This window comes from Myotis yumanensis, unplaced genomic scaffold, assembly GCF_028538775.1.
Source record: "Myotis yumanensis isolate MYYU_CA2020_CCGP unplaced genomic scaffold, mMyoYum1.0.hap1 SCAF_7, whole genome shotgun sequence".
NCBI classification, from domain to species: domain Eukaryota; kingdom Metazoa; phylum Chordata; class Mammalia; order Chiroptera; family Vespertilionidae; genus Myotis; species Myotis yumanensis.
Genome location: NW_027223758.1, coordinates 23,618,115 through 23,633,433, shown reverse-complemented (window position 1 = coordinate 23,633,433; position 15,319 = coordinate 23,618,115). Strand labels below are relative to the sequence as shown.

Sequence of the window (15,319 nt, the reverse complement as noted above, 5' to 3'; positions counted from 1 at the left end):
TTTTATGACTTTTAGAAATAAATGCATGTGCCTTTTTCATTTTCATTTGATGGCTTTCGACTTCAGAAAAAGATGTTAGAAATTGGATACAAAGGTGCCTGTAACTTCATTTGCTTGTGTTTCCTAACAGCACATTTTTTCTTGCTGTAGCAGATCTCGTTTTTTAGATCTTGTATTGTTTGCTTAAACTAACCATATTCTAGTCCCAGACATGATAAAAATAAGGGAAGGAGTTTCATTAAATAGTAATTAATTGAGGCTTTTTAATACACATGTGTATAATAGTAGTCAAATCACAAAATTGGTAACTTTTCTATGTAGTTTTGCTAAAATAAGAAATAAAGTTGTTTTTTTTCCTTTGACCTTGATTTTTTCAAACCTATTTTGTTCATTCTATAGTGATAAAATTTTTAAATCTAAAGTAATTTATGTCATGACCTGGCTGGTGGGGCTCAGTTGGTTGGAGTGTTGTTCCCTATACCAAGAGGTTGTGGGTTCAACCCCTGGTTGGGATGCGTGTAGGAGGCAGCGGATCAGTGCTTTTTTGTTACATCATGCTTCTCTCTCCTTCCACCTTCTTCTCTCTAAAATCAATAAAAATAAAAAGACTTTTCCAGATAGAAAAAATGAAGAAAGAAAGAAACAAACAAAAGAAGAAAGAAATTGCCCTGACTGGTTTGGCTCAGCGGATAGAGCGTCGGCCTGCGGACTCAAGGGTCCCAGGTTCAATTCCGGTCAAGGGCATGTACATTGGTTGTGGGCACATCCCCAGTGGGGAGTGTGCAGGAGGCAGCTGATCGGTGTTTCTCTCTCATCGATGTTTCTAACTCTCTATCCCTCTCCCTTCCTCTCTGTAAAAAATCAATAAAATATATTTTTTAAAAAAAAGAAGAAAGAGAAGGAAGGAAGGAAGGAAGGGAGGAAGGAAAAAAGACTACATTAAAAATAATCCTATCTAATAATAGACAAACATGGTAATTGACCGTTCCATTGCTACGCTTCCCATTGGCTAATCAGGGCGATATGCAAATTAACTGCCAATAAAGATGGCGGTTAATTTGCATACATTGGTGCAATGCTGGGAGGTGAAAGGGGAAGGATGGAAGAAGCCGCCTGCCAGTGATCGGAAACCCAGGCAGCAGGCAAGAGCCGGGTTGCAGGGCAAAGGTAATTGGAGAACCGGGGCCGCCTTTGCCCTCCCCCTGGCCAGTGATCGGAGAAGCCAGGTGGGGCAGGGAAGAGGCAGCCGCCGGCAGCTGCCTCTTCCCTGCCCCCCCCGGCCGGTGTTTGGAGAAGTACCTGTATTTTTTTTTTCAAAGTACCTCTATTTTTAATAATTTCTTGACATGGTAAAAGAATTTTATATTACGATCCAAGGCTGGTGGGTGAGGAGAAGGAGCAGCAGAACAATCCAACAAACAAAAAGGGAAACAGAAATGCATGGTGGAAGGGATTTGAAGGGTGGGTAGGGGCATTGCCCAACTAAAATGCAATTGGTTTGTTACTGAGTACTATTCATGGGAAGACAGCATCCTGACTCCTCTATACATCATATTGGGAGTAAAAATGATGCATCCAGGTGGAAATATGATTAGGGGTTGGAAGACAGACAGGGAAAGAAGAAGTCAGAAATAGACACTGAGAGAGTCACTGGTTGGCGGGCTGCAAATACTGACTCTCCAGTAGTGATAGAATAAAAAAGTGGGGGATATCTCTGAAAGATTCAAGAGATGGGGGCAACTCTTCTATGGTTTTGACTTGCCCAGCAGATTTCCACATACACACGTGTACACACCTATGTTTGCATGTACACACATATACACATAACTGACTGTCCTCCCTGGAAGCACAGAAGAAGAAGAAGCCGCCAGAAGAAGAAGCCACCCACCTTTGGTCCAGGTGCCAGCGCCTGTGGCTGGCTGCAGACCAGGAGACGGACAAGCCACCCGCCCGAGGTCCCAGGCTTCAGCCACCCGGAGAAGCTGCCAGCCCTGTGGTCCAGGGCGCCAGTGCCTGTGGCCAGGGAAATAGGTTCCCTCTTCTCCTACTGCAGTCATTACTTCAATATTCCCCTTCTGAATTTCTCTCCTGTGCTACAACCCAACTCCACTTTTCATCGGAAGGATATGGAACAGAGAGAGTAGTGTTAAAAGCTTACATTTTTAAGCCGGTAAGGTTGCTACTTAAACATATAAATGGAAAACTAGAGTCCTTAAGGTAACAAAGGCTACAAAGGACAGGGACAGCGCATGACATATTATATCCAGCAATCCGTATGGGGACTGAAAACTTTGCAGTGATGACAATTAGTGAAGATATGAATCAACTAAAATAGTTGACAGGGACAATTCTTCCATCTTTGAAAATATCTACATCAAATCTGTTTAAATAGATTTTCATCTGCATAATATAACACATTCTGACAAGACCACCACCACCACCAATGTGGTCATTGTTGTGCCGATAAATGTTTAATAACTGAGGGACACCCCCCCCCCCCTGAGTGCACAAATTTTTGTGCACCGGGCTACTAGTAATAAAATAATTTATGTCATAACTTCAGGTGTTTTAGGGGGTGGGACTAAATTAAATGATAGGAGAACAGTATTTATTTCTAAGGAGTGACTAAGAAAACAACACATTTAGACAACTTGTATTTAGGGATATATATTTTTTATCTTGTGGAGCTTTTTCACTAAGAGTTGTGGGTGTTGGGGAAATAGGTCTGTGACACCCCATTAATAATCAGGATTAATATAGAATATCTGGTGGTTTGAGAGTTGTCTGGATTTTTTCTTCCCATTCTGTGTGCTCATTGGAAAAGGGTGCCTTTCTCAAATAAAGCAATACGTTCTTTAGTTAAGTATGTAAGTGAAGAGGAGCTTTGGATATTAATTATCTGATTGTAGAGATGTTTTTAGTTATTACCTCCTAATATCAGAAAAAATACATATCTCCAGCCAAAGTAAAAAATACTTATGAAAACAATTTTCTTTGACTGAAACACATTATTTCCCCATGAACTAATGCCAACAAACAACCAGGAGAAAGCCACAGCAATTGTTGGGCAAAGTTGTTTTGTTCAGGCATTTCTAATAGAATAATCTCCCCTGTTGGATCAGATCAGTCTCCCTTCAGGTTTTCTCAGAAGAGACCTCCTGAGGCCTGATTTTACTTTTCTTTGGGCAAATTGTTTTCAGGGAAAGTCATATGTATAAAAAATAATTGTTACAACATATCTCCTCTTAAGCTAACATTTTAATGTACATTCTATTTGTTTGAAAACAATAATTTCTAGGGAATCATTTAGCTCCAGGTTTAACCTATGTATAATGTTTTTACAAGTCAATAAACCTTTGATTGATTGATAAAATATCTTTAGCAATATTACCCAGAGAGTTAATAGGCTTTCATTAGTCAGATTTTGTACAGGCATACTTGTTTGCCATGAGAAAATACTCGAAATGCATTGTATTATTGTTGGAACTCCTACCAATCCTGGCAATGGTAATTCTCATTTTGGAATTTTCTTCTGGATTTTCTACCATATCATTGGTTGTCATAATAGCAGTCTCAATTGAGAATTGTGATTATGTATTTATTAAATGACTACTTGATGAAGGCTCAGTCATTCTAATGCAGTTCAGTTGGAATTCTCAGCCATCCTCTTGCCTGGTTAGAGGAGTAATTAACCAACCTAACAAAGACAGTCCTTTCTATCTCTTGAATTATATATTTCACTGTCTGTGAGGTGCCATCAGTTGTAAGACATGCCATTATTTTATGTGCCAACAAAAAAGGAAAAAAGCCTAATAGTTATAGTCATGAGATGCCATTAATTTTAGAGGCAGCCCAATTTCACCTATGTTAAAAAATGGGGGGGGGGTGTTAAATCAATAAATATGGCACATATTTGCACATGATCATAGTATTAAAATGTAAAGAAAACTATTTTAAATAAGTTATTTCTGCTGAACATTATATAGATTCTTTAATCCTAGAAATCTAGAATTGGAAAAGAGATTATGTAGTCAACACTTACACAGCAGGAAACTTACTATAAGATCCTGAGCCTCTAGAGCAGCGGTTCTCAACCTGTGGGTCGCGACCCCTTTGGGGGTCGAACGACCCTTTCACAGGGGTCGCCTAAGACCATTGGAAAACACATACATAATTACATATTGTTTTTTTGATTAATCACTATGCTTTAGTTATGTTCAATTTGTAACAATGAAATTGGGGGTCACCACAACATGAGAAACTGTATCAAAGGGTCACAGCATTAGGAAGGTTGAGTACCACTGCTCTAGAGAATATCAATTTTTTTGATTATCTTGTTTACCAGAGTGTCTTAAACTTTGCAAAAGAATTCCTTTAAATAGGTATGTTTAAAATATCTCATAAATGTTATGTATTCCCTTTCAAGATCACCCCATTTAACATGTGATAGAGAATGATGGATTTAGATGAGTATTCCAAAAGAGGTACACACAGACACAGCTATAATAATCAAATATCGTGTTAAATGCCATATGGAATTTTAAAAAGAATCATTCCTGCTTTTAAAGAAGATCACATTCTACCTTTGGGCACTCTCCCCCCCCTCCCCCCAAATTTAAGGTACAATTCAAGGTTCACTGGAGATCTGTGTGGTAAAAAGGAAATGACTGAGTGAACCTGCCCATGAGCCCATCCTTGAGGCCAGCACTGAGGTGTGCCTCGGTCAAATGCTTGTCTTAGTTATTGCCCTTGGTGCTAGAATTCAAACTGGGTCATTGTTGAGAGAGGCCTAATTGAGTTGCTAGTGTAGACACTGCTGAGTGGCTAAATGAACTACTTGCAACTTCAGGCTCTCTGTGGAGGTGGGGACAGCGGGACATCTGTCAACAGGTGATCTCATGGAGGTTCGAATGGAGTCCAGTAGACACACAGGCTGGAGCGTGAGTTCTAGGTACAGATTCAGGCATTGGGTGGGGACCTGATCACCATGTACAATACGAATCTTGATTATTGAACCTCACCTGCAAATCCAAGCAACTTGGGACCTGTTTGGCCATTGGGTGGGGCTGGAGCAAGCCTGGGAATGGGATGAAATGTCAGTAGCTGTGAAGCCTGGAAGATTACGAGGGCAAGAAGCCAGATTAATCACTGGGTTTTTTGTTTTGTAAGATTGTATCACAAATGTTTCCTGCTTTGGGTACGATTGTTGATAATAGTGAAAGCTTACCTTTGCAGAATGTTTCAAACTTTATTAAAGCACTTTCACAGACATGTAATCTTGCCTTCAAAACAAACCCGAGAGGGATGAACTGGGTATAATTACCCCATTTGGCAGATGAGAAAATGAGGCTCACAGATACTGAGTAACTAACTGTAAGGTAACTTGTTATTGGGTCTTGCTCTTTTCACTATACCATGCTGCCAGTGCTCGACTCCATATTTATTTTCAAATTTAGAAAACATGCAGTCTTTTCCAGTAGCTGCTGCTATCTTTAGGGACTGCCAACATTTTGTCACTTATCTTTTTACCTATCATATCACAAGCATAACTATTATGCACTATTAAAGCACAAAAGAAGCAAAAAACAAAACACTATTCCATCATGACTTATCAGGTTAAATTTCTCTCCTCTGTTATGTTCTATTAATAATTTGTGAGAGTGATAACTTATTTCTTCAGTCCACACTACCTTGTTTAAACCTCGTTAACCTCACTGCTGTAGCTGCGGAGGTGTCTTGTAATAAACCAAATACAAGTCCAGACAAAGAGTCCAGAGTTAGAACAGGTTAAACAAGAGCAGCCAGCATTGTCAACATAGGATTTGTTGGTGTTAACTGGGAATAGTTGGTTTTCAAACTTTCATTTTACGTAGAGAGCCTCCTCCGTTTTTGAGAAGCTTGCTCATGGACCAGGGCTTTTATGGTCCTTCTTGTTGCACTTCCTCTCCATTTCTTTCCAGAAAATATCTTTCTAACCTTCTTCCTACAGTGTGCCTCCTGCAGGGTGCAGTATGTTCATGACTTTCATGTCTATAAATTTTGCACATATATTTTTATTTTAAAGAAGACTAGAAATAAAAAGATAAAGCATTATGTAAAGATGTAGGGTAATGATTATGGGTGAACGTTAGAGTGAGTGGAACAGACAAAATTGGGCAAGCAGTCAAGAAATCTGCATTCTAGTCTTGACATGGTCCCACTACTTCACTGTGGACTTTTCACAAATCTCTTAATCTTTGGACATCCAGTTACCTTATTTGTGGGGCAGGCTTGCATGAAATGATTTCTGGAGTCCCTTTTAGTTCCAAACCTCACTTAAGTCCCCAAACTGAGCATACGAGATTCTACTAAATAAAGGTAGGATGTTGGGCAAACCTCCCAGTGATGAAGAGGATGTTTTAATGAGCTTAAATTGATAATTTTGTTATTATTGGGAATTGACTGAAAAGAGATAAAGGTGATTGAATTCTCTGGCAATTATAAACATCATCTGAAACACTATTATTAGCTAATAACCTTTTAAGCTTAGTTCCTAATTTGCTCACCATTGTGTACCTAACATGTAATACACTGCATGATCAGCATGTTGTATTTTGAGAATACTCTCATAAAAGATTGATGGGCTTCTTGACCTATTTACTTCATTAGAGCAGATTAACCATGTCTCTCTCATAATAGTCTTAAAATTTAGGAGGTGTAGGGACAAATGATACAATGTTATTTGGAAAGAAATTTTAGAGGTGAGATTTGACAATAGATAATATGGCTGGTATCCTGTATTACCCTTCAATCCAGTGTGTGGTATTTCTGGGTTACAAATTTAATAAATGAGGCTTTAACTATTAATATTTAATTTCAAGGAGAGGGAGAAAGAAGCCATAATTTGTGTTTAATGAGATAAACTATAGAAATTAAAGCAGAGAATAAAGTGACATGAATATTTTGTGTATTCAAATCAATCCTAGATGTTTTTTATAACATTTTTTTGTGTGTGTGTTCTGGGTCATGGATTACTCTGAAGGACAGATGAGAGCTATGGCCTCCCCCCCCCCCCCCAGAAAAATAAATGCAACACTCCCAATTTTGCATGCAACCTGAGGGGTTTCATGGGCTCCATGAAGTTGATTCAGTCTTGCCTTATTCCTCAACTGGTTGGCCTTAGTCCAAATTCTTCAAAGAAAAATACCCTGGGATGTTACACTGTAAAAACCTTTAGAAATAATCTGGACCATTGTTACTTAGACTCTACTGTGACCATGAAACCAATGGAATGAACCAAGACCAACAAAGGAAAAGAAAAAAGAGCAAAACAGAAAATTTCCGAGTATATCATAACAGGTTAAGAGTTCATTTTGTGAACTGCCCTTCCATTTGTGTGTGTGTGTCCCTAAGTCCAAATATAAAATGCATGTCTTGCTGTGGATTGAGTGTAGAGTTTGAGAAATATTCATCTATTCTTGATGAACTTCTTTGTTTTGTAGCCGAGGAAACTGAGGCGCTTAAAGGCTAAATGATTTGTTCAGGACCCTCCAGTCCCCAACACACACTTAACCTTAATTTTTAGTGGCTGAGCTAGAGCTGAACCAAATTACTTGGTTGCTAATTTTGATGTGCCACAGCACTAATTTTTTAAAATAAAATTGTGAAGTAGGTTATTTAAAAATATCAAGTAGCATCTGTTTCACAATTGGTATTTTTTAACCCTTTTATTTCCCACTAAAATCATCTCTGTTTTTTGTCCTTGAAAATAATCTGGGCTTGAGTTTCTTTTCCAGAGAATTGAAAAATTTTGGGGGGGCTCTCAGTTGGCTCTTTACACCCCTGAATGTTTACACTTAGAGCTTAATCAGAAGAATTTCATAACAAGACATGAAGGTTATTAAATTTCATGTCCAAACCAAATTAAATTATTTTGAATTATTTCTTCATTCACTTGATAATTGAATGCAAAATGCGATGCCAGAGGTTGATACTGGATAATTGGGTGGACCCGAAACATTTCTTAGTTTTCTAAAAAGGTTTCCTCAAACTTCAATGTCATACAGCTCACCTGAAGGGTCTTGTAAAATGCAGATTCTGATGTAGAATCTGGCTGAGATCTGGGTTCTAACGGGCCTGCAGACCGTGCTCCTGCTGCTGCTCCTTGGGCCCAACTTTCCGTAGCAAGGACCTTGGTGAGGAAAGGTAGCTCTCCATAAGTTTTCCATGGTCTCGATTTTATTAACATTTCCATGCTTTCAAAGTGGCTGCAAGAATTTAAATGCCATTCTTATTTTTTAATTGGATTACTTTTTGTAGCCAGGACCCTATCTTTGTAAACAACCTTGCTCATCAGTCCCCACATCTATAAATAATAAACCCCTCTTCATAGCACGGTTCTAGGTGCTTCAGAATTAGCACTACTTCATCTAACTAGCAGATTTGGGATTTTCCACAAAACTTAATTTTCCAGTTTTCAGGGAGAACATTTTCTAAAAGACATTATTTTCTTTCATAACTGGGCTGTGTGCACATTTTTTCTTTATTTGATTGGTGTAAGAGCAGTGTTTGTTGGAGGCTTTCTTAGTAAAGAGTGTTGAACTATCTGCAAAATGAGTAAAAGCCACAGAGTCTTCTAAGTTCTTGTGTCTGCTTTTTATACTTTTTCTATTTTGACTGTCCAGCTGCCAGTTAATACTATGTCAATCTCAAAGCAGCTTGTTTCTCTTTCCATTCTAATGATTGCTGTCTGACCTGTCAGAAGGACCAGCTCCCTGTCATGGTGGCTTCCTAGGAGGGTGGTGTCAAAAAGTTAGTAGCAGTTAAGCAAGAGAGAAATCCTTTGATTTTTAAAAATCATATCCTGAACACTTAGCTCAAATAGAAACTCATTTGAAAAGCTAATTTCTAGATATCTCTCTCTCTCTCTCTCTCTCTCTCTCTCTCACACACACATACACACACACACACACACACACATTGTGTGTTAAAATGTGTTTGAAGGTGACTTGAAATTGTGTATATGAGTGTAGGTAGCCCTGTAATTGGAAACATGACAATCGTAATAAATAAGCAGCTTTTTAGGGTCCGTGTAAAATGGGTATGAATAACCTACTAAATAAAGACTGTGGTTCTTTTATGTAGCAGTGGCTTCGCTAACAGTTTTAAGAATAACAATGACAGTAAAGATGATATTCCTTGGATTCATTAATGAGTTAGGGTCCTAAGGATCTGAAGTCTGATTTCTGGTATGTTATCCTTGGTAGATTATCAGTAATAATGACAGTCAAGGCCCCCATTTGTTGAACCATCACTCTGTCCTGAACTCCTTATTCAGATGAATGTTGGGCAGCCAGCAGGGATGTGGCCATAAAGGGTGCATTCACTTGGGGGGTAGAAATGGCTGCTGGGCATTGGGGACAAATAGATAGGAGGGAGATTAAATCTCCTCATTAGTCCCCCTTTGGGAAATAATAAGCATGTGTGGAACCTATAGCAGGTGTTTTTGTTTTTCCTTACCCCACTAAAGCTAGACATTGTTGGAGGATTCTTGTCTATAAAAAAAAGATAGTAGTTTATAGGCTTCTGATTCAAAGTAGAGAGAACCTGTTTACATTTTTAACCAGGTGGCATCAGAACATTTATCATGTTGAATAGCCATATTACTTGCTTTGTGTTAGAAGTTGTGGGTTATATTCTTTAAAATTATGACAAGGCTAAATGTAGCCATAGTATTTCAGTTGCATTTTGAAATTCTAAACAGGGCACCATCTGACATATTTTTAGTGAATTATAACCCCTTTCCTCCATTTATTGTCATTTTCTTTTTTTTTTCATCACCATCTATCCCCCCTATATTCTCTTCCACCTCCCCCACCTCCCTCCCCCTCTGCAATCACCACACTGTAGTGAATTACAACCTTGAAACACTGATTACTAGATTTAGATTTGTCTCACTTGAATCTTATTTTTGCATCTAGAATTTGTCTGTGCTTCAGTGCTGTTAAGCTTACTGGTATAATCTTAGTATAATTAACAGTATGTTGTGATCTGGGACTCCTGTCAAAAATCATTATAGGAGCTAGAAAACACTGGGAGGTAAAATGAATACATGACCTCATATCTCGCTCTCTCTCTCTCTCTCTCTCTCTCGCACTATAACTTACATTCAGAGACTGGAAAAAGAAAAATAACATTTTTTTCCATTAAGCTCTGATAAGTATGTTTAGTATGGTTTTGCTGTTAATAATTCTTCGTAGCTGGTAGAGTAGAGAATTTCATTTGAAGTATTTGAAACTAAATGCTGCTGGATAAAGATTTTACTAGTGATATAGAGTAGACATGAGTCCCTACCCTTTGTTAATTGATCCTGTTTAACTGGGGAAATAAAAATGTACATCTACTAAAGAGAAATCTGTGAGCACAAACTCTTCCTGTTTTCAAATGTATTTCATGGTTTGCTTATCTTATTTAAATATGCAATAATACAGTAGACAAGAGAATGCGACTGCTGTTCCTTTAATACCAGAACTGTGCACGTTACAATAGGTGTCACTGTTTTGCTTGGTCCAATCATGATTGGTGACTTCAGCTATTGGCTCCGAGCACTGGCTGTCTGACTCCATCTGCAGGGCTGTAATACCTACTCTCCTCAGATCCATTCACCACACAACTTCAGCCGGCTGAACAGACTCGCACGGCTCCAGCACGTCTTGCTAACCTAATTCAGAAAACAAGTGCTGAGGCTCTCTGCCTGTCATCTCTGCTCACTGAAGCAGTTTCAGGTGATCCAGAAAACTAGGTTATTTTTATGAGCAAGTAAGAGAAACAGGAATCATGACGGGCATGTATTTAACAGACCGAGTACTGGATAAAACTTAAAGCCAGTTACTATTCAACATAGTGAAAAGGTCACCTTGCCTGGCTGAGAAAAGAAGCAAAATATCAGCTTGTTGGTTTCTGTTAACGTCTTAGCTCATGCCAGCCTCTTTTCCTTGATGTTTGTACCATCTTGGGATATCTAACTCTAAAGAGACATCCTGTACTCATGGTAGATGACAAGGAAAAGAACATGAAATGTCTCACCTTCTTCTTGATGCTTCCAGAGACGGTAAAGAACAGGTCCAAGAAAAGCTCGAAGAAAACAAATACCAGCAGTAGCAGCAGCGGCAGCAGCGGCAGCAGCAGCAGCGGCAGCAGCAGCAAGTTGCCTCCAGTTTGTTATGAAATAATTACCTTGAAGACTAAAAAGAAGAAGATGGCTGCTGATATATTTCCCCGCAAAAAGCCAGCCAACTCCAGCAGCACCACTGTCCAGCAGTACCACCAGCAGAACCTCAGTAACAACAACCTTATTCCGGCCCCGAATTGGCAGGGTCTTTATCCTACCATCAGGGAAAGGTAAGTGCCAGGCCAGCATATTTACTTTAAAAGTTTTCCTGTGTTGAAGTTTCTGCTTTTGCACAACTCACACTGTATTTTAACATAAATCTCTGTTTCCTCTTTTCCCAGCAGCTTTATTGGTAATGGAAAACTGCCCTGTGCCTTTTCCAAAACAGTACAGCTGTTTTCCTCTTAGATAAAAACGTTTTTGCAAGCTGTAACATTTAAGTGACAGGGGTATGTCTGTGGGCCACAGAAGACAGAAACCCTTTATTTATCCTTAGTCTGATGAAAAGTTTGGATAACTTTTTTTTTTTTTAACTTCAGTTACTTCCCATGTGCTTGCAATGATTACAAACACAGTTGTTTAGTTGGAACCTTTATTTGTAGTTTTACCCTGAACTTTTTAAATTGTTGCTTAGCTTGTGAATCTTTTGTGGGTTTTGTACATTGGGGAGGGGGTATTAAAAACGCTGGCTGTGTGAATTAATGAATTGCTTCTGTTTATAGAAATGCGGTGATGTTCAATAATGATTTGATGGCAGATGTACATTTTGTGGTTGGGCCACCAGGTGGGACTCAGCGGTTGCCAGGACACAAAGTAAGCAACAGCTGCATTACCAGTTTAGTCCTGAGATTCACAAAGAGGGACCCTGTCTGCCAGCCTGGAATTCGGGGTGGGCAGCTTGCTGATGGCAGGCAGTGCATGTTTCACCCCATCACTATGAAAGCTCAGCCTCTCCAAAGGGCTTTGGCCACGCTTAATTTTTTTCTTTGTTCCTTTTACCCTGCTTTATAGCGAGCACAAAAACATGCCCTTTTAACTCTCCAGTCATAGGGACTTGTTGTGACAGGTTAGGAAAGTCATATGTTTGTTCTTCCCCTAGAAGTCAGTCAGATAAGCTTTTCTTGTATTCATTTTGTAATGAGGGAACTTGTGCATTAATCTGTTAAAGCCTTGAGATAATTAGCAGCATAGAGACTGATTTGCATGAACATCTATCTTATACTGTCACAGCAAGATACACTGTACCTCAGCTTTGACAAAAGAGCAGGTAGAGGTGCTCCGTGTCCACTAAACCTGATTGCTTAGAGTTGTTTTTCTGGATTGATTTGCTGAAAATGTTTCAATTTAGAGCATGAAATAAGATTTCCCTTTCTCCACAGTATGTTTTAGCTGTTGGGAGCTCTGTGTTCCATGCAATGTTTTACGGAGAACTTGCTGAGGACAAAGATGAAATCCGTATACCAGATGTCGAACCTGCTGCTTTTCTCGCTATGCTGAAGTAAGCATCATTCGTATGTTTGGGGAGTTTGTTTATGCTGTATTTGTACTCTGCTGGTTTCACAGTTAAATTTAAGTTCTGTGTAACAGAAAAGGGAGAGTGATGAAGAAAGAGGGTGCTGCTTACCTTGTAAATGTTTTTGGAGAAAACTGCATCTTTCATTGGAAAAACGAGGAGTGATGCAGTCATTTGTAATCACACCATAGCATAAGATTTGGGGGCAAGTGGCTTGTGATTTGATTTAAGAAAAAATAACTTTCTGGCATAGGCATTATCTAATAGAGGATGTCCTTTCTAAAAGCATTGTGTGTGAAGAACTCTTTAAAGGCAAATTACATTTTTGCTTCACAATTTTGGAAATATATACCTTGTTTAACTCTACCAGTTAAGAGATTCCTCCGTTTTTTAGGACTTATTATTACCTACCAGCAAATATAAAACTTATTATCTGATATTTGCACATACACATACGTATACTCTTAACATAAAATCAGATACCCTTTCTCAAGGATAAGAAGTGCTTGCATGTGATAGTAAAGGAGAAATTTTTGAGAGATATGAATAGTTTTCTATAGTTCTCTATATATTTATACAGAATAACTTTAATTGGTAATATAGCAATATAAAGCTATAAGGTATATATTAATTAAAGATAGTTTTATATCTTATGGGTGGGTCTTTGAGAATCCATGTTAATGAAGTAAATAGAATCCACTTCTTTACATGTACTGGTGCTAGGCAGTGATAACCTACCATGTTACTAAAATTCAATTATTCTAAATCATATTTATATAATTCTTTGTTAAGTACTTTAGCACACCAGGTATATTGGAGTTCAAAGATATCAGCTGCTGTAGGAATTGCAGCTCACTAGAATAAATAATAATGTTTGTTGAAAAAAATTATTCAAGTGGGTCAACAAGTTGGACAATAATCCCACAAATGTTTAAAATGTTACTATATATCTCTGCTGACCTAGTAAAAAATAAGTAGTATAGTTAATTTTGTAGCCGAGTCCAAGCTCAGTGCATGACAGCCAGTGAGTTAAGTGACAAGGAGTTGGGGCAAAGACAGTGACTTCATTCAGAAAGCCAAGAAGATGCTAACATCCTAAAGAACCATTTTAAGAAAGTACAGAATTCGGGCTTCTTTTATTTCTACGGAAGAGGGAAATAGGAGAGGCAAGAGGTGATTGATGACTTAGGCAACTGGGCACCAGCAGGGGTTCAAGAAACATTGTGAAACTTCTTAGTTCTAAGTCTTGTTGACTCTAGTTGATGTGAGTCTGCCATAAGATTAGGTTCCTGCAAATCTGTGGTAAATATTGTTTTTGTACATACTTCATCTCCTTGGGAGAGGCAGTATATGGCAAGGAAATTTTTTTGCACAACTAAAGTCACAAGCAGAATTCCTCTAATGATGAGCATGTCTGTATGTAAGACTAAGCAGAAGCCATTAACCTATAGGCCATGGGAACAACGTAGGCTTGAACACAATAGTCAGAGAGGCCAAGCAGTTTACTGTTACAATTCTAGAACTTAAAAAGAATTTAATTATTTATTTGCATTATAATTTTGAAATCTAATTGCTGCTGACTTAAACTTTTACAGGGGAAAAAGGCAAGTGAAAGGCAAGTGAGCATGTGAAGTACCAAAATGTAAACTAATCCACCACTTTTTAACTAACTGCTTTGTAATCTTTTAGAGATATAAGTACAGGAACCAATTTTACTTGCAAGATTCTCTTTATTTTTGCAAGTCAAGCCATTTGTATATTATCTGTTGCAGAGGGGAATGCTGCCGGTTCGGCATTTTGACTTCACTACAGTGGAGTAGAGTGTTGTGTCGTTCCAGATATATACACAATTAGGAAACATGAGTGAGGATCACAGAGTTACATTTCACCTAAGTAATTTGATTGGTCAATTGACAAGCATCTTTTCTCATAAATGGATTGCCTAGAATATATCTTGATGTAGCTTTTTAAAATTAGACAGGCTGTCCATGTAAAGTGGTAAAAATCAGAGACGTAGTAAGATGCCATTTGCTGTCATGCTGTAGTTGATCAGTACCGCATTGTTTCAAGGACAGAGGAGGCCAGGTTTTCCTCATGTCTGCATGTTGGGGGAGTAGCTAGTATTCCTGCAATGGGTTGTCAAGGAAAAGGGAAGACTGCTCAGGGTAAGAGCTAGAGTGCTGACTCTGCTTCAGAAGCCTCCCCAAGGTCCTGGTTCTCCGGCTACAACATCTGTAAGCTGCAGGGGTTTTGTCAGGAGGTCTTGCCAGTGGTAGATGGCTTAGCCTATCAGAGAAGAGAAGGGGCTTTCTGGGATCAAAAATGCCGGTTTCATTTGTGATTGTGGACATTTTTCTTATTGCCATTGCCATCGTTGTATGTGTACCTTAACTAGAAAGGTTTAAAAATGAAGTTTATCAGCATGTATTTTTCACCCATATGTAGTTCTCTCTGACTCACTTGGTGAACCATAGCAATCTAAAAGAAGCATATGATTTCTGCCTTTACATACCATTGTAGGAGACTGCAGTGTCCCCCGAAGCATTACAGAATCACAGGAGTAGTGCATATTTAGGCTTTCTTACTTTGTCTTTTAATTAAATATATTCTTTAATTCTGAAGGTGGAAAGAATGTGTGGGAGAAAACAAAAAGTTTA

The 15,319-nt window shown here is 38.6% G+C and overlaps 1 protein-coding gene across 2 annotated transcripts in view; it reads left to right on the top strand.

The window, feature by feature from the left end:
• The window catches only part of BTBD3 (BTB domain containing 3), a 37,231-nt gene that overhangs the window by 17,291 nt on the left and 4,621 nt on the right, over nucleotides 1-15,319 (top strand). Inside the window, exons 2-4 of one of the 2 annotated variants that reach the window (XM_070419903.1) lie at nucleotides 11,085-11,379; nucleotides 11,872-11,962; nucleotides 12,529-12,647. In XM_070419903.1, the coding sequence (XP_070276004.1) occupies nucleotides 11,237-11,379; nucleotides 11,872-11,962; nucleotides 12,529-12,647 (353 nt within the window). In that variant the 5' untranslated portion in view covers nucleotides 11,085-11,236. Of the gene's footprint in view, nucleotides 1-10,541; nucleotides 11,380-11,871; nucleotides 11,963-12,528; nucleotides 12,648-15,319 lie in introns of those variants that run through there. The other variant, XM_070419902.1, reaches the window with a different exon arrangement.